The following is a 24,988-nucleotide window of genomic DNA, read 5'->3' as shown; positions in this document are numbered from 1 at the left end:
TAAAATCTCTGGGACATCAGTCCTACAGTCTTTTCGACACCCAGATGCCCATGATCGTCATGTAGAGTCTGCAGTGCTATGGGTCTAAATCTTTCTGGTAAGACCAATTGGTAGCTAGTTTCTCTATTGGTCCTCTCTATCTTTTTATAAAGTACCCCGTCTCTTATCTCTAGCCACTTCTCTTGTCTCTTCAAGAGTTTGGCCTTTTCTGAGAGTGATAGCGAGGTTGTTCTTCCAGGTGAGCGTTTTTTTTCTAGTATTAGATAATATACGTCTCTAATGTTACGGTCAGCCAGTTGCGCCCTCTTCATTTGCACTGGCCGAATCATGGGCAACCCCTCCATCTCTAACCGTCCCAACCAACAATAAGACAGGGGTAAAGCCTTTGGGGTGGCACCTAGGGAGCCTATAGCACCAGTACCACTCAAGTACTCACTCACGAGTAATGTATCCTTTTGATTTCTTATTTGCCGACACATTCCTTTTATATCTCCCATTGGAATCTCCACCCAGTCTTCATCCTCACTTGTCGGCTCTGGACGCCCTGGTATTCTAGACAGTGCATCGGCATCAATATTACTCACTCCCGGTCTGTATTTAATAGAAAAGTTGTACAGTGCTAAGGCTGCCAGCCACCTATGTCCGGTCGCGTCTAACTTTGCAGTGGTGAGGATATATGTTAGGGGGTTGTTGTCAGTGTGAATTTCAAATTGCACCCCATATAAATACTCATGGAACTTCTCTACCACACACCATTTTAAAGCTAGAAATTCCAATTTGTGGGTTGGGTAATTCTTTTCACTGCTGGTTAACCCCCTACTGGCGAAAGAAACAGGTCTATTCTTTTTACTGGTTGGGCAAGCCTGGTATAATACTCCCCCTATTCCTTCTTGAGAAGCATCAACATGAAGTATATATGGGTCATTAGGGTTCGCATAAGCGAGCACAGGGGTGTGGGTGAGTTCCTCTTTCAGCCGAATAAAGGATACCTCGCACGGCGGGGTCCACCTTTCCCCAAATAACTCCTCAGGCCTATACAACTTCTGTTCTTTATTGTTATTGTTCCGATTAGGGTTCTTTTTTTTGTTAGGAGGTGGATATCCCTTAGTTAATTCAGTAAGGGGCTTCGCTATTTGCGAATAATTTGGGACGAATCGCCGGTAGTATCCGCAAAACCCCAGAAAAGACCTCAGCTCTTTGAGCTTAGTGGGTCTTGGCCAGGCTCTAACAGCCTCCACCTTTTCCGGATCGGTGGCTATCCCTTCCCGACTCACCACATGACCTAGGTATTTTACCGATGCTTGACACAGAATACATTTATCTATTGATAATTTCAGGCCCCCCTCAATAAGCCGGTCAATCACTTTCAAAAGACGGTCATTGTGCTCTGTTAATGTTTTCCCAAAAACAATTATATCGTCAAGATACACTAGTACCTCCCGATAGTTCATGTCGCCTATAGCCTTCTCCATAGTCCTTTGGAACGTGGCTGGTGCCCCTTTAATCCCCTGAGGCATCTTCAAAAATTCGAAAAAACCCAAAGGACATATGAACGCCGTTTTTTCTTGATCCTCCTTCCTCATAGGGATCTGATAAAACCCATTCCTTAAATCTAGAACAGAAAACCAACCACTCCCTTGTAAACAGTCTAAGGCTTCATCAATCCGAGGCACGGTGTATTGGTCAGGTACGGTGCGAGAATTTAAGGTTCTATAATCTACGCACATCCTTATCTTTCCCGTCTTTTTTCTGGCTACCACTATGGGAGAGGCGTACGGACTTCTGGACTCAACAATCATTTGATTTTCTAATAACCCTTTAAGGTGTAACCTAACGTCTTCGAAATCGTCAGGGGCTATTCTGCGAGAGCGTTCCCTAAATGGACTATCGTTGGTGAGATTTATTTGATGCTCCACCCCTACGGCTACCCCCAGGTCCCACTCCCCTTTTGAGAAACCAGACTCCTTTTCTTTTAATGCTTCTATGAGTTCTTTCTTTTCTTCCCCAGTAATGTCACTTCCGGTGAAGCACGACTCGAATTGGCTTTGCCCTACAGTCACATTGAGTGACCTACCATATTCATAACTATCGTCTCTACAAGTCTGTGTCTGTGTCTCATTACCCTCCTCTGCTAAACACCACTTAGACAATTCCCTATACAATCTGGTATTGGTACCTATAATAATAGGCAGTTCGTTGGCATCTCTTCCCATCTCGGGACATATAAGGGCGACAACAGGGACTGTTAAACCACTCTCTCCGTCTCCTCCCAGCCTTATCTCCACCTCCACATATCCTAAGTACAGATGGGGCAGGCCTTATGCTTGCTGGCGAATCGCCAGCAGCATGCCGCTGGCGATCCGCCAGCAGCACGGCGCGCCATCTGACTGAGACGCGCGTGCGTCCCCCACGCACGTGCGTCTCAGTATCCGGGCGGCCGGCGGGCGAGGCGGACGCAATACTGTCCGCCTCCCGCTCGAGGGGGGCTGGGGGGACCCGAAGCGGCTGTGGGGGGGTGCGGGCGCCCGGTGTGGGCACCGGGCGCCCGTCGGACGAGGACGGCAGCACCGTCGGAAGGGGACGCGCGCACACCTCGTGCGCGCGCGTCCCCTTCCGACACACAGATGGCGCCGGAGCAGGGAATGGCGAATGGCGTCGCCATCGCCATCCCCTGGAAAGATGAGCCCGGCGCCATCTGTATGGGTATTTTTCTACACTTAGTCCCCATATAACTAATCCATTTAAGGGTCTTATAGGAACCTCGGGTATGTACTTCTGATACCATGGCTCAAATATAATGGATACCTGCGATCCACTATCCAACAGTACCATACATCTCACTCCATTTATTTCTGCGGTTACTGATGGTATGGGTCCTAAAAGTCCTTCCAGGATCGAACCATTTCCATTCCACCAAATTTTCCCCATTACCTCTACTTCATTCCTGGGGGGAACTGAGAGGGGCTCACAGTTCTCCCCTACTCGTTTCCCTGATCAGATTCAGGGCTGGCCTGGCCGCCATTATCGTAGTCTGTGGGAGTTGGAAGATTATTCCTGTTCCTGTTAAACTGACCATTGATACACTCAAATGCCCGATGCCCTAGTCTGCCACATTCAAAACATCTCCTATTCACACCTCTATAACCTCTCCCCATGCCTCGGACGGTCAATTCAGAGTCCCGCTTAGCATGGTTATTTTGTACAGTCAATACTTGTTCTATCTTTTTGTTTTGCTCTTCTATTAACTTCAATATTTTATCCTCAAAAGCATCTTTCTCAATGATGGGCTTTACCACTTTCACCTTCTTAACCGTCCTGTCTCTCATTTCTATCAATACTTCTTCCTGTTTAATTTCTTTGAGCAATTCGTTGAACGTGGGTGGAGTATCTCTCAATACTGAACACCTTAATTTCTGTGCTACAAAGTCAGTTGTCTGAGCCCCTCGAAGCAGTTGTCTTATTCTGCTCTTATCTACGTCTCCTCTCTCTATCCCACTCTTTTCATCTATCTTATATAACAGCTTATCTAACCGTATTACATAAGTACTGAGTTTTTCCCCCACTTCTTGAAAAGTATGTTGGAACCTAGCCAGTAGTTCCCCCACGTCTTCTAGTGTCCCATATGCGTAATCTAGAGCCTCTAAATATGTCTCAAGTGTGGCTTGTGGGTTGCTTCTCCTAGCGGCTTGTACCACCCCCATCGCTGGCCCCCTTAGACTTTCGACTATTCTCTGCCGTTTAATCTTATCGGGGCACTGCCATTCTTCTGCCTGCTGTACTGCGGCCTCCTTCCAAGCCTCGTATGTTTCTTCCCCAATAGGAACAGGGCTTATACCAGAGAATAACCTCAGTCTCCTATAACTCCCCTCATAATGCCATCTCTCCAACTGGGAAACTACTCTATCTATGATGGTCTCGAACTGAGCTCCCTTTGTACTAGCTTCAGCGTCTTCAGCGGCATCACCGTCTCTATCTCCCTTATCATTACTGTCTTCTGTAAATACAGGGAAACTTGCCGTCTCTCCGTCATTTATCGGCCATATGACCTGCCATCGTCTCCCTGTCTCCTCATCAGCTACCACCATGGACGGGAGCAAACAGCTATCAAGGTCTTTTTCATTCTCAATGAGGAAAGCAACCACCTTCCCCATGTCTCCTCTCCATCTATCTATAATCTTAGGTCGCACTATCCCATACAACTTATCGATGCACGTGATGACATCTCGATCTGAAAATTCTGTGAAGTTTCCCCCTACAGCTAAACACCTCTTCACGCTCCTCCCCTTCCTGATGCACCATTCATATATATCCTTTTCCGACAAAATACCCCTATGCTCCATCTCGGCAGTGCCTCCACTTGTAACCCTCAGTAATGGGTAATTATATACTAGTAGCGAAGTGCCTCCACCTAAACTTGTTTATAGTGTAGCTTAGGAAATCACTGTAAACTTATTTTAGTATTCAGACTGACTACCCTACCTCTCTCTTCTTTTACAGCTTTATAGGACTTAGATTCCACGGATACGGATGCAGTGTGAAAGTAAGTATGCTAACAAGGTTTAATCATTTAAATTCATATACACATATTCTATAGTTCCTATACACAACATCATATATTCTACAAACACATTAATAGCATTTCAAGGATTCTGATAACATTAGTTTCGTATACAATACAATCACCTTCTTACACTCTAATTATACCCTAACTATTCACCTTCCTATTGCAGACACCTAAAGTCCCCTTCCCTTCCTAGTCATTATAACTATAATACCCAATTCCCCATAACATAGCCTTATTCAAGTAAGCTAATATCTTATTCTCTATACCTTATATCTGGCCAGATATATAACACTCTGATACATATATCATTCTGATACACAGTCTTAAGTGTGAGCTCATATGTTGGCGCGCGTTGGGGCCCGTGTCCAGTATTTATAGTGAGCGATTACTCTGATCCAGTTAAATTGTCAATGTAGATAGCTTGGATAGTCCCAGAGTGATCGCCTCTACAGTAAATGGTGTATAGGAGTCTATCCGTGTGGGCGTATAAAATAGTAGGATGTAAAGTTATGCACTACATTAGCTCTCACCGGTTAGTTGTCCAGTCTCTATCCGGGCTGTCTCTGTCCGGGCTGTGAGGGGTTAACGGTTAGCTATGCTATCCAGCAGGGTTTCTCAATGCTGCCTCGTGATTGGTACACTCATGTCCGCTAGTAGCAGTCACAGTGGCAGAGCAGCGTCTGAGTTACTTTCCTCGCGGCTTGGGCTCAGGGACCACACTCTGGCTTCTAGCTTACAGGTGCGCTGTCGGGTCTTTACAGTGGCAGAGCAGCGTCTGAGTTACTTTCGGCGGCTTGGGCTCTGGGACCACACTCTGGCTTCTAGCTTACAGGTGCGCTGTCGGGTCTTTATCTGGCTCTGGGGCACGTGAGGTGGCGGCGAAGCTGGACTCCGCTTCCCCCACGATGGGAGGGTAAGCTACCAGCCTCAGGTCTAAGCGGCTCCCAGTCCCTCGCCTATAGGGAAGTTCCGCTAGAGACCTGGCTGCTATCGCCGCTGCCGCTGCAGCAGGTCACTCTCTCCGTGCCACCGCTGCGTTGCCTCTCGTCACTCCTGCTATCACCGCTACCCCGCTGTCCGCTGTCGCTGCTCCTGAAACCCGGTGAGGTATGTCCAACCACCAACCCTTCTCCGCTGTGTCCAGTATCTTCCCGTGCGACCTTAACGGCATCCTCTCAGCCAGTATCAGCATCATCCCTGACTCGTGCATTAATACTGTGCAACTAGCTCCAATGTCTATCATCTCGCCCATAAGCACGTTACATATTACATTACATGGCCAACAAAATCATACAACACTTTATCTCTATGTAACAATGAGCATATGGTTACATTCTTGGATATAAGGTTACAATTACATATAGTTACATAGTTACATAGTTACATAGTAGGTGAAGCTGAATAAAGACTTGCGTCCATCTAATTCAACTTATGTTTATAGTAGCTTATCCCTTGTTGTATAGTATGTTCTTATATTTTAAAGACAGATTGTTACTTATTCGTACCCCTGGATGTTTTTAACCAATAAATGTTTATCCAACCTTATTTTAAATGTATTTATAGTGTCTGCCGACACCACTTCTCCAGGAAGAGAGTTCCAAAGTTTGACTGTTCTAACTGTAAAGAAATTTTTTCTTCTAGGTGAACCAAATCTTTTTTCTTCTAATCTAATCTCATTCCCTCGCGTCCTAGATTCCTTTCTAGTAGAAAAAAAGGGTATTTGACAGTTCCTTATATTGGCCCTAATATATTTATACATGTTGAGCATATCCCCGCTTAAACATCTCTTCTCTAGTGAAAATAGTCCCAAATTGTTTAATCTTTCCTCGTAGCTTAAATTCTCCATTCCCCTAATAAGCTTTGTTGCTCTTCTTTGGATTTTTTCTAATTGTATGATGTCCTTTTTATAGTGCGAGGCCCAGAACTGCACTGCATATTCGAGGTACAGTCTAACCAATGATTTGTACAGAGGCATAATTACTTTTGAGTCCCTCGTTTCCATGCCCCTTTTAATACATGCGAGAATTTTGTTGCCCTTTTTTGTTGCTATTTTACATTGAGCACTACACCCCAGTTTGTTGTCTATTTGGACTCCTAGATCCTTTTCGAGTACTGAATTACCCAATTCATCCCACTTAGGGTATAACTAGCACACTGGTTATGTCTCCCAAGGTGCATGACCTTGCATTTGTCCACATTGAACCTCATCTTCCACTTTTTGGCCCACTCAACTAGATTGTCAAGATCATTTTGAAGCGTGGTGACATCTTCTGATGATTTATGAACTCTGCTCAGTTATGTATCATCCGCAAAGATGGATACATTGCTGAGTAACCCCATCCCAATATCGTTAATAAAAATGTTAAACAAAATGCCCCAGTGGAGCTTACAATCTATATTTCCTACCACATGTACATGCACACACAGACATTTTAGGGTTATTTTTTTGGAGCCAATTAACCTACCAGTATATTTTTGGATTGTAGGAGGGAACTGGAGTACCCAGAGGAAACCCACCAAACTACGGGGAGAATATACAAACTCCACACAGTTAGGGCCATGGTGGGTATTGAACCCATGACCTCAGTGTTGTGAGGCAGTAATGCTAACCATTACACCATCCGTACTGCCCGTCATATAATTCATTGGTTGCTGCCAAGTCTTCTGTATAATTCATGGGGTGCTGCTAAGTGTGCTGTATCAGTCCAGGGGTAATGCTATGTGTGTTGTATCAGTCCAGGGGTGCCTGCATGTGTGCGGTGTAATTCCATGGGTGCCCCCATGGAATTACGTATCAGTCTAGGGGTGATCCTAAGGGTTCAGTATCAGTCCAGGAGTGATTCTAAGTGTGCTGTATCAGTCCAAGGGTGATGCTGTGTCGTATCAGTCCAGGGGTGCCTGCATGTGTGCGGTGTAATTCCATGGGTGCCCCCATGTGTCCCGAATCAGTCTAATGGTGCCCGCATGTGTGCCATATAATTCCAGGGGTGAGTCAAGCCTGCCGTATAACATGGGGTGCTGCTAAGTGTGCTGTATCAGTCCAGGGGTGATGCTATGTGTGTTGTATCAGTCCAGGGGTGCCTGCATGTGTGCAGTGTAATTCCATGGGTGCCACCATGTGTCCCGTATCAGTCCAAAGGTGCCCGCATGTGTGCCATATAATTCCAAGGGTGAGCCAAGTCTGCCGTATAATTCATGGGGTGCTGCCAAGTGTGCTGTATTAGTCCAGGGGTGATGCTAAGAGTTCCGTATCAGTCCAGCGGTGATGCTAAGTGTTCAGTATCAGTCAAGGGGTGATGCTAAGTGTGCCATATCGGTCTAGTGTTTGTGCCGCACACTTGTGTGGCTTAGCATAGTGATCCAGCTACCTCGGTGCAACCTTTTGGCCTAAAAATAATATTGTGAGGTGTTCAGAATAGACTGGAAATGAGTGGAAATGAATGTTGTTGAGGTTAATTATAGTGCAGTTGCAAAAAAAAAAAGTATGCGATTTTGGCCGTTTTTATGCTTTTTTTTTTTTTTAAATTAGAACCCAAAATGTTTAGGGGGTGTTTTGGCAAAACCCATGAGAACCCAAAACCTGAAGGTAATCAGAACCCAAAACGCGAAAAGTGGCCGGTGCACATCCCTACATTTTATTCATATTTCATGTGGAAGAATGTTAAAAAAGCGTTAATTGTGTGTCAATCAGTGGTTTAAATTAATTTCTTCAATCATGTAATTTGTTTGTTGACTGCTGTAGTCAGTTGGGACATTTAGACCAGACTGTGTTTCTGTAAAATGATTGCATGTATTTTTATCATGAAATAATAAAGACGTAATCATTGGAACACAGTGTCGCAATAGATAGCACTGTATTTACCTATGTACCCATGTACCCAATGAGTGGAGGTACAAGAATTGAACCATTGCTAGTATGTTTGAGCCAGTATTCTCTGTATGCAGTGGCCCAATCTTTTTCGCCCACCCTTGTTTTTCCATACCACTCACTTTACAGGGCCAAGCCTGATATTGGCTGGTTTTGGTAAGGAATGTACATTTTATGTAAATGTAATAATAGAAGTTAAAGTAGCTTTGTGGTGAGAGACCTGTTTTGTCCAGAAATGTACACTATTAAGTTATGTCTTTAGTAATGTCTTCTAAGAAAGTAAGGTAGTGAACAGGAACAGTCAAGATGCCAGAGCAGATGGAAAAGCTTAGGGCAGCTGCACCATTGATTGCAGGGTCCTGGGGGGGGGCACACTGGGATGGGAGTGCCTCCTGGTGCCGCTGAAGTTGGGGTCCAGCAAGGTCTTGTGAGATATCCCCCAAGCTGTGATTGATGCCACTGCCATTGTTGCTAGGCCGGTAAGTGGCAATATGAATGGAGCTGAGGCCTGAGCCTGTTACAGATTTTAGCTGAATTTAAGCGAAAAAATTGTTTGTGGGAGGCGGCCCTTTCAGGTTTAGCACAGGGTGGCTGGAACCCTTAATCAAGCCCTGGTCATTTGCATGACTATATGGTTTACTGTAATGTGGCTCCACTCACAGTATCTTATATTAATATGAGGGTGTACTAACAGCTATTGTTGTTTAAATGTTTTTGTGACAAAGTAGTGCCAGGGTGTATGTAGAAGAACTATACTTGCAGTTTGAGTGACTTTTATACATTTACTTTCCTGGTGCAGAGTTGCTCTAAAGCTGCATAACTTACTCTTTACATTTCCCAAACAGGAACATAGATCACGTAATATCACTTCAGGTCAAGTCAAGGGTAATTTGACTGATAACACTTAAATATTGCTGCATACATATTTTACATTGGATGAAAGCACATAAACAATTTTGGGAATATTAGAATACAAACAAGGTACATTTTTGGGGTACTTGTTTCCTAGCAGTGTGTGTGTGTGTGTGTGTGTGTGTGTGTGTGTGTGTGTGTGTGTGTGTGTGTGTGTGTGTGTGTGTGTGTGTGTGTGTGTGTGTGTGTGTGTGTGTGTGTGTGTGTGTGTGTGTGTTTTTAAGCATTTTAAATTAGCATTGTCAGAAATTTCTTTAGGATAAATTTTACAACAGCATCATTATTGTAAAACAATTTATTTAATTTACTGTATAAACTCCTAAATTCTTATTATTTACAGTGAGAAGGACAAAAATGTACAACAGAAAAAAGTAAAAACCAAGGGCAAAGGGGAAGGAAAGAGCACAAATAACTCCAATCAGGTACAAAGATGGGATTCAGGTAGGATGACATTCACAGGATCACTGAGAGTATTGTCACCTAAAATAAGAGGAGAGATTACTCTACACATCTGTTCTCTAAAGATCATTTGTTTACAGTGCGGTAAGTCCATCAACATCCCATGTGTAAATGTGATTCCATTTTCTCCTAATGATTTCCATTTGAAAAACTATGGCAACCCAAACATTCCTTAAGGCTTATTCGTATTCACTTTATGTGTATTTATCTGTGCTTGTTTACTTGCAAAATGCAGATACAATTACGCTAATGCATATATAATAAGTGACATAGTTCACATTCAGGTTTATTATTTTTTCCATGAACTCCCTGCGTGCCTTGTGCTTGCCAAGATCAGGCTGTACCCAACAAAATCTTTAGATGTATGCATGAAAAAAATGTCCAAAGAATGCAAACAGTCTGTCATTCATCCCCATACGAAGTATATTTGTGTAGCAACAGAAAATAACATACTGTAGAGTTTTGGGGTCAGGTCCCCTTGTTCGTCTGTAGGATGACAATTCCCAGAATACCTACTCCTTGTGCGATACATGTCTAGCTATACAGCTGAAATGCTGTACATTTCTCAGAACAGATTTACTATAATTTTTGTTTCAGTAAAAACTTTAATGGTAAAAATACAAAACGTGTGTAAGAAAAAAGCACTTCTTGTTGGGATTCAAGTGATAACATTGCATCCAAATTGCAAGCAAAATATAATAACAATGTTTGACACATTTCAGACAAACTCCTTATGAATCATAAAAATTCACAGGTTGTAAAATCAGCATCAATATTACAAAACAGAACATTTAATTATTATAATAAAATGTACTTTCATATATCATAGGAGGATCAGTCACACATCTTTCCAGTGGCGGAACTACCTATAATGCGCCCCCCCCCCCGCCCGCCGCAAAATTTTCGCTCCCCTCGGCGCACCACCCCCCCCCCCCCCTTGCCCTCCCCTCCCCGATGCTCGTACCTGCCCGGCCGAATCTGCAGTCACGGTCCCGTCGCCGGCTCATGCTGCCATAATGAAAACGGACTCTTAGAAAATGGCTGCCCCCATACTGCAGACAGAAACTGACTGCAGTATGGGGGCAGCCATTTTCTAAGAGTCAGTTTTCATTATAGCAGCAGGAGCCGGTGCCGGGAGACGGAGAGACGGGACCATGAAGGCAGGCAAGACAGCAGTGGGTAACTATAGCCCCGCAGACCCCCGGCGCCCAAATGTTCTCTGCGCCTCCCCGCCACCGCGGGGGCTGCGGAGCTATAGCTACGCCACTGCATCTTTCTTCAGTATAACATGAAGGATTTTATCCCCTATAAACTAGCAAATGACAGACAATGCATGCAAGCCAGGTTTTGAATCCCGGTATTGGAGCTTCCAAACCCGGTATTCCGAGATTAGCCTACAAATGCACAAATTTGATGCTGGAAAGCGGTCAGAGACCAGATCAGATACTACCCAGCTGCTCCTGACCCTGGTGTGCTGCTCTGTTCGACCTGATGTCAGAGGTCATGCTGCGCAGCCCGTCTGCTGCTCCTTGCCCACCCACCACACCACTGCCCAGCACCCGACCACCACATCATCTGCCAAAACCTGACCTCCTTACCACTGCTGGGCTCCCAACTACCGCCGCCGGGCTTCCAACCACCGTAGCCCACACCACCGCCCAGGTAAGTAACACTGGTTTTGGGGTGAGAGAGGGGGATTAAAGTTTGTCATTATATTGACAAACTAAATTACAGGTATCCCAGGAATCCCGGAATTAGGCATGTTTTCAATCCTGAATGAAAAAATGCCCCGCGATTGGCATCCCTAGTCAACATGCATACGGTCGACACTGACACAAGTAAAATGTTATGGTGTCAGTGGTCAAGCTCATGCATGACTTTGGTCAATGTGGACATATTGACTGTATACCTAGCCATTGTGAACTAATCCACACCCCAAGCTAACATGCCTAAAGCCCTATATATACTACACGTCTGCTGTTCGTTAGTCCACACTAGTATACACTCTAGTCCACACTTGACGATATAGTGAACAATATCGCTCAGAAGCCCCTTTCTGAGCAATATTGTTAACAATATCACATAGTGTGTATATGGCTCTAGATATGTTTCCTGGTGCAATTTTCCATGTTTTGCATTCACATGTTATGCATGTACTTTTATTACATATACAATCAATTGTAATGGTGGCTTGTGTTTACTTATGAGAAATGGGTTGGTGTCATAGAACTCACTATCAGGAAACCGTTTTTCGCTTTTTTAGTAAACTTTTCATGTGCAGTAATTATTTACTATTAATTCTTAGAATTGATTTGTACAGAATAATTAATCAAGCAGTTTTAAAATACAGTCAGCAATATTTTGAACTCATTTAAAAAACAAATATATTCTGTATTTATAACGGCAACACTCTAGCTGCGATAAAACCCTCTAAAAATTACATGACATTACAAGACATGAGCCTTTTTAATACCTGTTTGTCTTTTCCATACTGTATAACTATTTTTGCCATCTGCCCATGTGTGTAAAAACTGAATATATTAAATCAGAACCTTGTATACTACTGTACATATAGTAAATAAATTGTAAATTACTTCTATTTCATACTTGCCTACTCTCTTGGATCTTGTGGGAGACACACGGTTTTTGGTGTACTCACCCGCAGCCCAAAAGAGCATGCACCCTCCTGCATTCTGCCCACCTCCTAGTGAAGTGGGCAGTATGTGGAAATATATACAGGAAATCTGTAAGACCTGCAGAGGGGGTGGAGTCTAACGATGCAATCCTATGCAGATTTATGCAACATGTTGTTCCCAGCCCCGTCCCTTCCCCCACCCACCTGCTTCTACTCTCCTGGGGAAAAAAAACTGTGATGTAGGCAAGTATGATCTATTTACTATACATAAAGTCTATTCATCAAGACTCATTAGAACCACTCATCAGATTCATACAGTGCAATAGAATTCTAACAATCACATTTGAAAAAGTCTACTAAACTATTGAATAATTACTACTTACCATTCTTAAAGGGGCAAAGCTGTGTCCTTCTGGAATCAGGAAGTGCTGACCATCCCTTGATGGATAAAATAATTGTTACCATTAAAAAGTATTTATAAAAAAAAATACAAACAGTTGGATTTGAGAGTGAATGCTAGAAGTGTGATGCAGTGACGTAACTAGGAAATAGGCACCCCCACCACCAATGAAAATCCTGGCAGCAACCCCCCCCCCCAAGCCCCCTGTCCCCCCCCCCCTCCCAAGAGAAGCTAAACAACCTCGACCCTGCCTTACAGGTCCGCCTACCGCCACTGCGTCTGTAACCGGACCCCACCTATCTCCTGTACTGGCTCTCCTCTTGGTTCCTGCTAATGAAAAAGTTCCCTCACAAAATATCTGCCCCTAACAGCAGACCCTTTTTAAAGATGCTAGAGGAGGACGCCGACCTCTCCTAGCATCCTCAAAAACTGTCTGCTGTAAGGGGTGGACATTTTGTGAGGGTCCTTTTTCATTAGCGGGAGCCAAGAGAAGCGCCAGGACCGCAGACAGGTAGGTCTGCGGATCCCTGCCACAGACACGGTGGCAAGTGGAGGGTAAGGCAGGTCAGCACAGCGATAGCCCCTGCAGATCCCCGGCGCCCACACTTACTCAGCACCTCCCTGCCACTGCGGGGTCTGCAAGGCAATTGTTACGCCACTGGTGTGGTGATATGTAAGGATTATACTATTATCTTATGTTAAGGGCTGTAAATCTGGATACCATCATGTGGCAAGTTCATACACACTTGTGATGATAGGAGCCACGTAATATGCTGCATTCTGTAGCATGTCATCGCTAGCAATGTCCGCCACCTGCTGTGAAGTAGGGATATTACTAGTGACCCATGGGAGCATGCATATCATGCATACACACTAAACAATGTACCCGATATGATACTCTGATCCGCTGGATTGGGCAATATATAGTCTCCCGTGTACCCAGACACTATCAGAAAACGACAAGTTTACACCCCAAAATGCTGGCTTCTTGTCAGTCAACCTTCGTCCACATTGCGTTTATGACCCATAAGCATTTCTTGTCACTATATGGGCATGCACATACTATGCACATACACACGCACATACTATACACATACTCAGTCATTCAAGAATCGCTTTATTAGCTAATTTGCTGATCAGTGATCAACTCTGAATCAGATCCATAGTAAAAAAAACTAGCACAATAAGCGTATGCATGTTAGGTGCAGCCATTTTGGATAATAACTTCTATAGTTTGAACATTCCATGAACCAAAGGCACCAGGTCAGACAGCTGTGTTGAGCGCACTATATAGGATTACCCTGGATGGAGTAGGTTCCTCCCAGAAGAGATTACACAACATTTTGTGTGTTTCAGCATCCTAACACTAGGAGTAATTTCCCGGTATAATCCTCAGGTCCAAATATTTTTCATCCTATCCACTAGTGTACCAGGTTAGGCAGCCATGTTTACACTTTATACTCACTGTACAGTATATTAGCAGGATCAATTAATAGGATGTATTAGTAAGATATTCACTATCTAGGCCTATAAGTATGAAGTGAATATTAAGCAAATATATATTTTTAAATATGATGTGAAGAAAATAATAATAAACCAAATACAGGTATATCATAACTAATATATTACCTCAATGCACAAACAAGGCAAAATTGTCGAATATGGCAATATGACAGACTGAGTAGAGTTTTCCTTTTTTATCTATAAGAAACAAGCAAAGAGTGATAAATGGTACAGACCTGGAACAACAGTATAGAAATACTACACTCCCATATTTTATGGTAACAGTACACCACAGTACAACAATGTGCACCATGTAGGAATGGAATGGGACATTCAGCAGGATAGGGAAATTGACATGCTCATAGACCAGCAAATTGAGTCTAGTCAGTACAGGCAAAACCGGGATATGTGAAATAAAAAGCAGTCATATAACAGGTACAGGTCAAAAACATAATCAGAAGAGACCAATTAATTAGTACAGTTGGGCAACAATACAAGCAGAGCTTGGTTTGGTTGGCAGAAAGCTCAAGACAATATTGATCACTCTTACTGCCATAAAGACTATGGAGGTGGGTCGTCTTTTCTCATTACCACCTTTGTATCTGCACCAATTCTACAAGGTTATTTCAGTTTTGTGTACTAAAACTCAATAGTTTATTTTTCCATACAGTAAATAAAACATTAACATCATTAGTTCTAGTGGCATTAGACTATTTTAATGCAACTTTTCTAAAAATTATATGTATTCACTCAACTATCATAAGTAAGTGTTTTACTTGTGAATGTTGTTTCATTTGTAGTGGAACTGAAAGTGCTAACAGGCCAAGTTTTGAAGCCACATTGGCCAAGAGCTATGAAGTCAGGAAACAATTAAAAAAAAAACTACTGCAAAGCGGTAAACGCCGTAATAGGTGATGTGTAGGAAAGTTTACAGAAAATCCACTAGTTGATAAAACTGGCATCATATTACTATGTTAATGTGTAACAGTTCTATAGGAATTTGATGGCCATAGCAGAGAGTTTCCTCTTATTTTACCAATACAGTGTATAGCCATTTGTTATTCAAGTAGCATCAGGTGATCTGCTCCATGGATACAGCTGCCCACTTCAAGAGTGATTGTCAGAAATGCACATTAAGCTTACTACCTCTGAAATTCTCTACCTCACCCTATCAGACTCATCACCTCTCTACAAAACTTCAAATGGTCTCTCCAGACTCACTTATTCATCAAAGCCAATCAGCTCTTATCCCAACCAACTGTTCCTTCCTCACCGTCTGCGCCACCTGTGTAAGCCCTGTCTGTGTGCCACTCACCTTTGGAATGTAAGCTCTCATGAGCAGAGCCCTTTTCCCTCAAGTCCTATTCCTTCCTTACTTATACTATCCTCTACTCTGTATTACCTACAATGGCACCTGCCAGATTCTGCCACCTTGTTTCTTAATTAAAGCAATGTTTATATGTACGTTTCCATGTACGTTCCCTTGCGCTGCACTGTTTTGCTCATTTTATCATGTACTATGTTAGGAGCTATGGAACCCTTGTCAAGCCATATAAATAATCAGTAGATCATAATATATAATGCTTAAAATCATACTTATTTCCCCATATATTGTTTGTTAATGGATAGGTACCTCAACAAGCTACACAAAACTGTGAAATGTATAGAAAGCATTTCTTTCGCAGCAATTATACTTACCAATGCATGAGCCCCAATGTCATGACATACATAATGTTTCAAACAGAGCCGGACATTGTAATTGTACTCTTCCAGGAAGTTTGAAACATGTACTGTTATCGTTTTATTTTCCTCATTTACCATGTAATCTAGTTTCCCAGCTAAAAGAAAAAAATGTTTTAGAAACTGAAATTTTCATTATTAAATTTGACATTATTCAAATCTGAAAAGTATTCTAAAGTCATCAAAACACAATAGCAATGTTACAGATACAACAACAATACAATGTGTGTGACACACAAAGGGGCATATGTCTCAAAACGTGAAGAGAAAAAATTGTACAAGCCAATGCGCTCCTAAACTACCAGAATTCAAGCTGGGTTTGAAAAATAACAGGAGTTGATTGGCTGGTACTTTATTTCTATCCATATTGGACCATATTCTAGTCCATGTGCAACACTGTGAAATTCGCAGCATTGCTTGTACATGAGCATTGTTTGTACATTGCTGGGGCATGCAGCTCCCGCACAGCTGCATGCCCCCCTCGCTCACAGAGTTCCCCTGCACGCCTGAAAATTAATTTTAGCATCCATTCGCATTCTTGGGTGCAGGGGTCAAATCATTCAATGGTCGGTAGCATTGAATGATTTGGTAGGTGCACACAGATGTAAGACACCTCTCTGTTGATTTACATTTGCGTGCTCCATGAACGGGAAGCAGGCAGGCAGCTGACATGTCACGGGCACATTTACATGGGAACACCCATGGGGACACTAAACTTCGCTCCCCCAGAATAAGGCCCATTATCTCTATCCAAGCGTTGATGCATATGCTCCAAAGTACTACAAACTCTTGTATTCATAGTGTAATAAAAAAAAAAATTAAGAACTAAAACTCAATCTTTTTACTGGAATCACCAAGTCAAAAAACATTCATTTTTATAAAATGTAAACCTAATAATTTTTTTTTTTAAATATTTATCATTTTTAATATCATTAAAAGTGGCATTGAGACAAAAAAGCAAAACAAAAAATATGAAGCCATCACAATAGCAATTATACTATGGGATACATAAATGAGGTCAGCAACAGCATGTAGTACATAACAATAACACAAATATCAGTAGGTAAAGCAAAAAGCAAGAACATATAAAATATGAGAGTTTTTACTTATTACCAGGAAACCTGTTAGTTGATTATTAAATAAAATTGTTCATAATCTGGCATTTTCGTGAAAACTTTTTGTAAAGCAACTACAATACAGTACATATATGCTCAACTGAGGTGACAGAGAACTGGGAAGGGCAATCTGGCAGATTTCACTGTACTCTTATTTCTTGTTAAAATCCATACTTTAATTCATAAATAATGTAAATCATTTGTTTATTTACTAATCCATTATACTTCATTGGCAAATAGAAAACAACTGGATGAAGTTTATCAAAAAATGTCACTTAGTAGACTAATGAAGAAACCAGTGGAAGATGGAATTTTTGAGGAAACTTTAGTTATCGTATCAATATATTCTCAAAGCTTTTTATATGTCTATGATTACTAATAAAAAAATGAGTGAGCAGGTGGGTCGCTGAACGCACTGTCAGCTTTTGCGTTCAGCAAAATGTGTTGGTGCCGTTTGGACTCCCCCTATTCACCTTGAGGATTGGACCCACCTGCTCACTCACCTGGATCAGAGCCCCACCAGCTTGGAAGACCTTTTCCATCTTTTTGGACCAATACCGCATAAATCGATTAAGGCTTTCTGGACTTGGGTACACTTTGCTCTAAATATCACCAGGATAACACCTCCAGTGGCTTCCAAAACAATTGGTTACTCCAAGGATCCAAAAATCTGAGGACCTAAGACTAAGCCTTGTGGTACTCCGACGGACAGATGTAGTGAGGAGGAGGTAGAATCAGAGAACGAACACTGAGAACAAGAGCGATTAGATAGGTAGGAAGAGAACCAAGCAGGGCTGTGTTCTGAAGACCTAGGGATTGTAGTGCTTGTATGAGAAGAGAATGGTCGACAGTGGATCCACCTACTAGAGGATCCATAAGACCCTGGTGGCGATTTTCAAATGGCCGTATCTGAAGAATCAGACAACCAGGTCCCTGAGAATAGAGATGTATTAAAAATCACATCCAAGGACAGCTACTCCGATAGGAGCCCTTTCCCAGCAATGTGTAAGCTAAAGTGATCAGGGATCACTTGCATGTGGAGACCTACAGCACATGCACAGTCATCAGACTAAACATGCACCAGTGGCTTTTACCAGGGAGGGATCCAGAAAACCTCTCTCTCAATAAATTATGTGATATGTAGCCCATAGGCTACAATGAATAATGCCACTGCTATTGCATTGGGAAATAATGTAAGCGCAGCTGATATCTTTGATATCTGCTGGAAGACCCCTGGGATACTTACATTTTAAGAGTATCTTGATTTGTCTTGTGATTTCCCACAAAATGTGTATATTGGATATGGCCTCAAAACATAACAAACATGTAGGTTACTTTATGTTGAGAACGAAGAGAAAGGAACCTCTCACATATGACACCCTGACTGAGGCTGTGCATAGAAAGTAATGAGACTTGTCAGGGTACACTTCATGCCACAAGGGAAGGGGGTGTTTAGACAAAGGGGAGCTGAGGGGAAGAGGGGAGGAACATATGTTGTGGGAGATGAGAGGAGCACAAGACAGGTCTCAGAGGATGGGCCAGCCCACAGTAAATAGCCACAAACTGTTCGGGCTGGAGCTGGGTAGGGGTGGGGGGAGTAGCACCCTGGAAACAGTGAATAAGGGTTGAGGAGAAGGAAGAGTTGGAGCTGTCGCCAAAAGTATTATTTCCATCCTGATACTGCCTGTGGTAGCCCAAGATGGCAGTCCCAGGCACCCCAAACCCAGTACTTTGACTAGATACTCTCCAATATTTTGGGGGGAAGGCGAGCTGCCCTCTTGGTCAGTGATGATTCCGGTCATGCTCCAGTAGAAGTCAGACCTTTGACTATATAAAGTATATGAAATATAGAAATAATATATTATACATATCTTCTTTAAATAATTCCAAACCTTTTAATATTTAAAATTGTGAAGTAAATAGTCAATGGCTATGCATAGCTTGTCCACACATCTCTGACCAAAACTCACCAAATTCCCATCAGTATATACTGCTACACTTTGTATAATACCCACATGAACCATTGGGCTCATCTATTGTGTGCATATCTGGCACTGGTACTAATCAGTACCTCCTCTGCCATTTACCTCACCGTATGTCTCTGCTCTTGTCCCCCTGTTCCAGCACCTCTAGGATGCATTGTGATTTTGTAGTGTTCTGATGAGAATCATGCACACAGTCTCACCATATGGGCACTAACGATTTGGTTTTATAACTAACAATATAGTTCAGAATGTAATTTTTGTTTGCATACTGTAGATGCTGTGCCATTTACAGTATACAGATTTTGGCACAGAAAAGACATTTTAAACCATGGTAATAAAATCCACACTTAAAACTGTATAATGAATACATTTAAAAAAGCATAACAAATGATTTATTTAAGAAGGATCCATGTTTATACTAATTTTATAAAGTAAATGTTTTGTTGGTGGATGTATTTACTTATTATTGTTAAGAAGAGCACATCAAAGACATTGCAGTAGATTGTATTAGTCTGTCTCTAGGCACATCAAAAGATTGCAATATTACCTCTCTTATGTTGAACTAACTACAATATATCATAGAAAAGACATCTGAAACCACTGGATATGTTTTCAAAAATCTGCTTACTTTCTGGCTTTATTTAAAGATCATCTAGATTTCTGGCCATAAGTAATGTTAGGAATGAAAAGGACATTGCCACATATGTTGAACTTATAAAACCTGTTTGGACAAGTACAGAATACTATTATTTAAATTATTTATTTTCAATAGTAACATAGAACATCTGCTAAGTTCAAAAAAAGCAGATATTACATAACACAACTTAGTGAGTTACTAAAGTAAATATTTAGTTCTGTTGCATAGGATGGTGAATTGTAGCATCCCCCTTTATTTGCACATCATTTACTGTTCCTACTGAAGTCGCTCACTTTGAAGACGGCAAAATGACATGTCACAAAATTCTTAGTGGCTTATTTTAAATCTGAGTCTGACCACATTAAGTTAGACAGCTTATACCAAAGTAACTCATTTTAATCACACTTTCAGTTTCATTAGTTACTGCATTTTATTTTTTTGTGGCAGAATCAGAGTTGAAAGTTAGCTGTAATTGCTCTTCACAGAACAATATGCAACTGGCCAGACTGACCCAATCTGTGTGCTTAGTTTACTAGCAGTCATCGTTATCAGTAGAGATGTCTGGTCCAGTTCTCCAAAAATCAGAATCTACACAAATTCTGTGGATCTGAACCAAACCAAAACCCAGTCTGGATTTCCTGAGATCCAATTCAACCAAATCTCAGTTTGGATCTTCCCATGTTTAAAAATGTATCATTTGCATTTGAATTTTGGGAATTGAATTGCAAAAATTATTTGATTTTAGCCATTTCTTTCATTTTTTTATTTTTTTTTTTCATTTTTATTAATGATCATTTTTACATGTTTGAAATATATTTTTATTGAAAATTGAGAAAAGTTGACATATGGTACATCGGAAATAACAAAAAATAAATAGTATAGTGATATTCAGAATTACATCTTACAATATCTTGACATTGGACACAGTAACATCATTATTCTTAGCACATAAATGTTAGGAGTTGCTGGGACAGCACGACAGAAATAACTGCTGGAGGCACAGACAGACAGAGGCAGGATGAATGGAACTCACTGCTTTATCGTAACTCAGGAACAGGTACACGGTACAGGAACAGATTCAAAAACATGATAACAGAACTCAGGAACTCAGGATACAAGGACTCAGGATACAAGGACTCAGGATACAAGGACTCAGGATACAAGGACTCAGGATACAAGGACATGGCATAAGAAGCTCTCAGCAAACTCACATGAAGCTCACAAACCGAGAACTATCAAAGGCCCTGAGCTCAGGGCCAATGCCTCTTTAAAAGGCAGCTAAGACCAATAGCTGCTGCACATGGAGACAGGCCCACAATCAATCACATGTGCAGCAGCTGGGAATGGCACTCTGAGAACAGCCCAGCCCAGCTGATTACACCAGCTGGGACTGTCCTCAGCAACCACAACCCTGCATGCAGGGCCAAACAGCAGCACCTCTGGCCACACAGAGGTACTGCAGGATGCAAAACAGCAGCAGCACCTCTGAGTAACCAGAGGCACTGCACACAAGACCAAAATGGCAATGCTGCCATAACAATAAAGAACACATATCTCTTTTTCCATATAAAAGTTGAATAAAAGAAGGAGTGTGCCTAGCAATAATTTAGAAAGGAGGTTGTCCCCTCTTCAGAGTGGCCAAATTATTACATGTTGTAAGCGCAACCGCTTGTCTAACGCAGACTTTTTCCTGAGTAGGGAAAGAAAGTATGTATAGTAACCAAATGTCAAAGAACTTTGCCGCTTTGGTTTCTGTATCTAGCATGCACTCAATCCAGTCCATCTGGAAAACCAATTTTAATCTTGGGAGCATGAGTTGTAGGGAAATGGGATTAGAATGGATCCATTGGGAAAGAATGTTTTTTTTTTGTGGCCGCTGCAATCTTTGCCAAGAGACACTTAGTGCCTCGTGGGAGGGGTGTGTGTGTGTCAGGTGTGTTTATATTCCACAATGCCCAGGAGGGGGTTATGGTAAAAGTTATTTTCAAAGTATGGTTAATAAACTGCTGAACATCTAACCAAAAGGCCTGCACTATATCACATGTCCACAAACAATGAAAAATGTCAGCTTCCGGGGACAAGCATTTGAAACAGTTGGAAACATCTGATATACCCATCGAAAAACGGTGTTTGGGTGTGTAGTATGCTCTGTAAAATTTTTAATTGCATCTCAGCATAAGATGATGACACAAGTAGTTTGTTCAAAGATATTGAGGCTTTGATAATGGATATTATTGGGATATCTAGAAAAGCCATATTCCAATGTGCCAGTCCCGTTTTGACCTTGGAAAGGTCCAGATTAGTGCGGATATGGCTATATGATGTAGTGGTAGGTATTTGTCCACCCTTTCTATATACAATCATAAGGTCGAAAGCTCTATCCGATCCTTCTTTATATAGTTTTGGTATGATTTTTGTCAAGTAGCTCCTGACCTGAAAATAAGCAAATAGGGGGAACTGTATTAGGAGAAAACGCTCTTTTAGTTGTGAAAGGGTAAGGGGTTTAGAATAATCTTCATTCAAAAATTGGAATATTGATCGTAGCCCCTGGAGATGCCAAGTAGAGAATACAGGATCTGGGTTTCCTCCCGTGAATTAATGGCGTGTGTAATGAGACATTAGTGGGTAGGTGAAGTCGCTTACGTATGGTGCGCCAGGCTCTATATGGTGCATATAGCAGTGGATTTTCCTTAATGTATGTCGGGACAGATGTGGGTGATATATAGAGTAATGCATCTAATGTGTAGTCTTGAAGGAAAGATTGTTCCAGTGATCTATAGGTGTAATTTTTGCACCCAGTCCAGTGCATAGCGTAGGTTGGCCGCTAGGGCGTAATCTTGGATACACGGCAGGATGATACCACCATTAGATTGAGTTTGTTGTAATTTCAATTGTTATCTTTCAACAAGAAGGGGGGCATCTGGACTGGGTAAAGAAGTCTGGGAAAGGAGACCATCTTAAAAAGGCTACATCGTCCCATATATGACCGTGGTAGGTGCTTCCATCTTTGAAAATCTTCTAACATTTGGGAGATAAAATGGGAGTAATTTAAATCACAAAGATCTGCTATATTGTTGGAGAAGCGCAGACCAAGATAAGTAAAAAATTTGGTGGTCCATCGGAAAGGGAAGGTGACTCCAGATTGGACTTCAGGGCTGATGCCCATTGCCTCAGTTTTCTGATATTAACTAAGAAACCAGAAATGTCACGGAAGGTATCCAATACTGTTAACAGTCCAGGAAGAGCAAGTCTAGGGTTGCTAATGTAAAGTAAAAGATCATCAGCGAAGGCGGATACCTTCACCTCTGACCCGCCTAAATTTAATCCCTGCCATGAAGTATACCGGCAAAAGGTGCAAATCAAGGGGTCGAGTGCTAAGTTAAACAGAAGCGGGGATAGTGGGCAGCCCTGTCGCGTCCCCCTGGCCAGTCTGAATGATGGCGAGTTCAGTCCATTAATAGGAAAGAGACAAGGACATGCAGTTTACACTGTCATGTACTATCAGGGAGCGCAATGGTGTGCACTGCAATAATCAACACTTGTTTATATCAATGTAAAAAATTTATTTAAAATAAATAAAAAGCAATAATTTTCAATACATATATGTGCACATCAAGAATTTTTGCAATTGCAAGACAGGACAAACAAGACTTACAACAATTAACATATAGAGGCTTTTTGGAGCATATTTGACTAGTATGAGGCTGGATAGTTTATAAAGTCATTTAAGGCAATGGTTTTTAAGCAAGGCTTTTTGTATATAATTACCAGTCCCGCATAGATGTTAGAGACAAATTCTCAAAAGATGGTGTGTCCGGCTCAGTAAGTGTCCATAATTCGGGTACACAATTGCCTCTGTGTAATTAGAGGAGCTCTCCTGCTCAGTATGGAGAGGTGGATGGTAGCTCTGCAACACCAATCAATATAGCTGCTGCTCCCGATGGTAGTGACAGCGATAGTCTGCGGTGATTAGAACCTGGTAGTCTGTGGTCAGCAACAAAACGCGTTTCTCCGCCTCAGGGTCAGCGGCTTGTTGCTGACCACAGACTACCAGGTTCTAATCACCGCAGACTATCGCTGTCACTACCATCGGGAGCAGCAGCTATATTGATTGGTGTTGCAGAGCTACCATCCACCTCTCCATACTGAGCAGGAGAGCTCCTCTAATTACACAGAGGCAATTGTGTACCCGAATTATGGACACTTACTGAGCCGGACACACCATCTTTTGAGAATTTGTCTCTAACATCTATGCGGGACTGGTAATTATATACAAAAAGCCTTGCTTAAAAACCATTGCCTTAAATGACTTTATAAACTATCCAGCCTCATACTAGTCAAATATGCTCCAAAAAGCCTCTATATGTTAATTGTTGTAAGTCTTGTTTGTCCTGTCTTGCAATTGCAAAAATTCTTGATGTGCACATATATGTATTGAAAATTATTGCTTTTTATTTATTTTAAATAAATTTTTTACATTGATATAAACAAGTGTTGATTATTGCAGTGCACACCATTGCGCTCCCTGATAGTACATGACAGTGTAAACTGCATGTCCTTGTCTCTTTCTTGTTCTGTCTGAGTTACACATACTCTGACAGGGAGCAGCAAAAAGGTGTGCATTAGTGGGACCGCTCAGATACTTAGAAACCAGCGCTTCTATATAGCCCTTTCTTGGGCTTCCCCCTTCCTCAGTCCATTAATAGTACACGCTTCCGGGGAGGAATATAACATGTTAAAAATATTTATGAAACCTGTGCCAAAGTTTTGTAATTGGAATATCCTTAATAGAGGACGCCAGGAGACGCGGTCAAATGCCTTGTCAGTGTCACAACTGACAATAATTGCCTCTTTGCTTTGCAAAGAGGTGTAGTGTAGGATTGCCGCTGTTAAAGTACGGACATTATGCACGGAAGAACGGCCTCTCACAAAACCATTTTGAGCCGGGTGTAAAATCCGATGCAGTATCGGTTGGAGTCTCCTGGCCAACAGCGCAGTGAAGATTTTCAGATCCTGGTTCAGGAGAGATATAGGGCGGTAAGACTGGACTAGTTTGGGATCTTTCCCCTGCTTTCGGAACACCACTATACGGGAAGCTGTAAAGTCTGGGAGAGGTGAATTCCCCTGTAGTATAGAATTGTATAAAGAAAGAAGGTGAGGGGTTAGGTTC

At 42.0% G+C, this 24,988-nt stretch overlaps 1 protein-coding gene across 1 annotated transcript in view; it reads right to left on the bottom strand.

The window, feature by feature from the left end:
- IL17REL (interleukin 17 receptor E like) overlaps positions 1-24,988 on the bottom strand; it is a 137,454-nt gene that overhangs the window by 70,215 nt on the left and 42,251 nt on the right. The window contains exons 7-9 of the mRNA XM_083180162.1: positions 16,040-16,179; positions 14,468-14,539; positions 12,822-12,876 (exon numbers count right to left, since the gene is read on the bottom strand). Coding sequence (XP_083036288.1) covers positions 12,822-12,876; positions 14,468-14,539; positions 16,040-16,179 — 267 coding nt within the window. The remainder of the gene's footprint in view (positions 1-12,821; positions 12,877-14,467; positions 14,540-16,039; positions 16,180-24,988) is intronic.

Source organism: Crinia signifera, chromosome 4 (assembly GCF_055691185.1).
Source record: "Crinia signifera chromosome 4, ASM5569118v1, whole genome shotgun sequence".
Taxonomy (NCBI): domain Eukaryota; kingdom Metazoa; phylum Chordata; class Amphibia; order Anura; family Myobatrachidae; genus Crinia; species Crinia signifera.
This window is presented reverse-complemented; position numbering and strand designations above follow the sequence as displayed.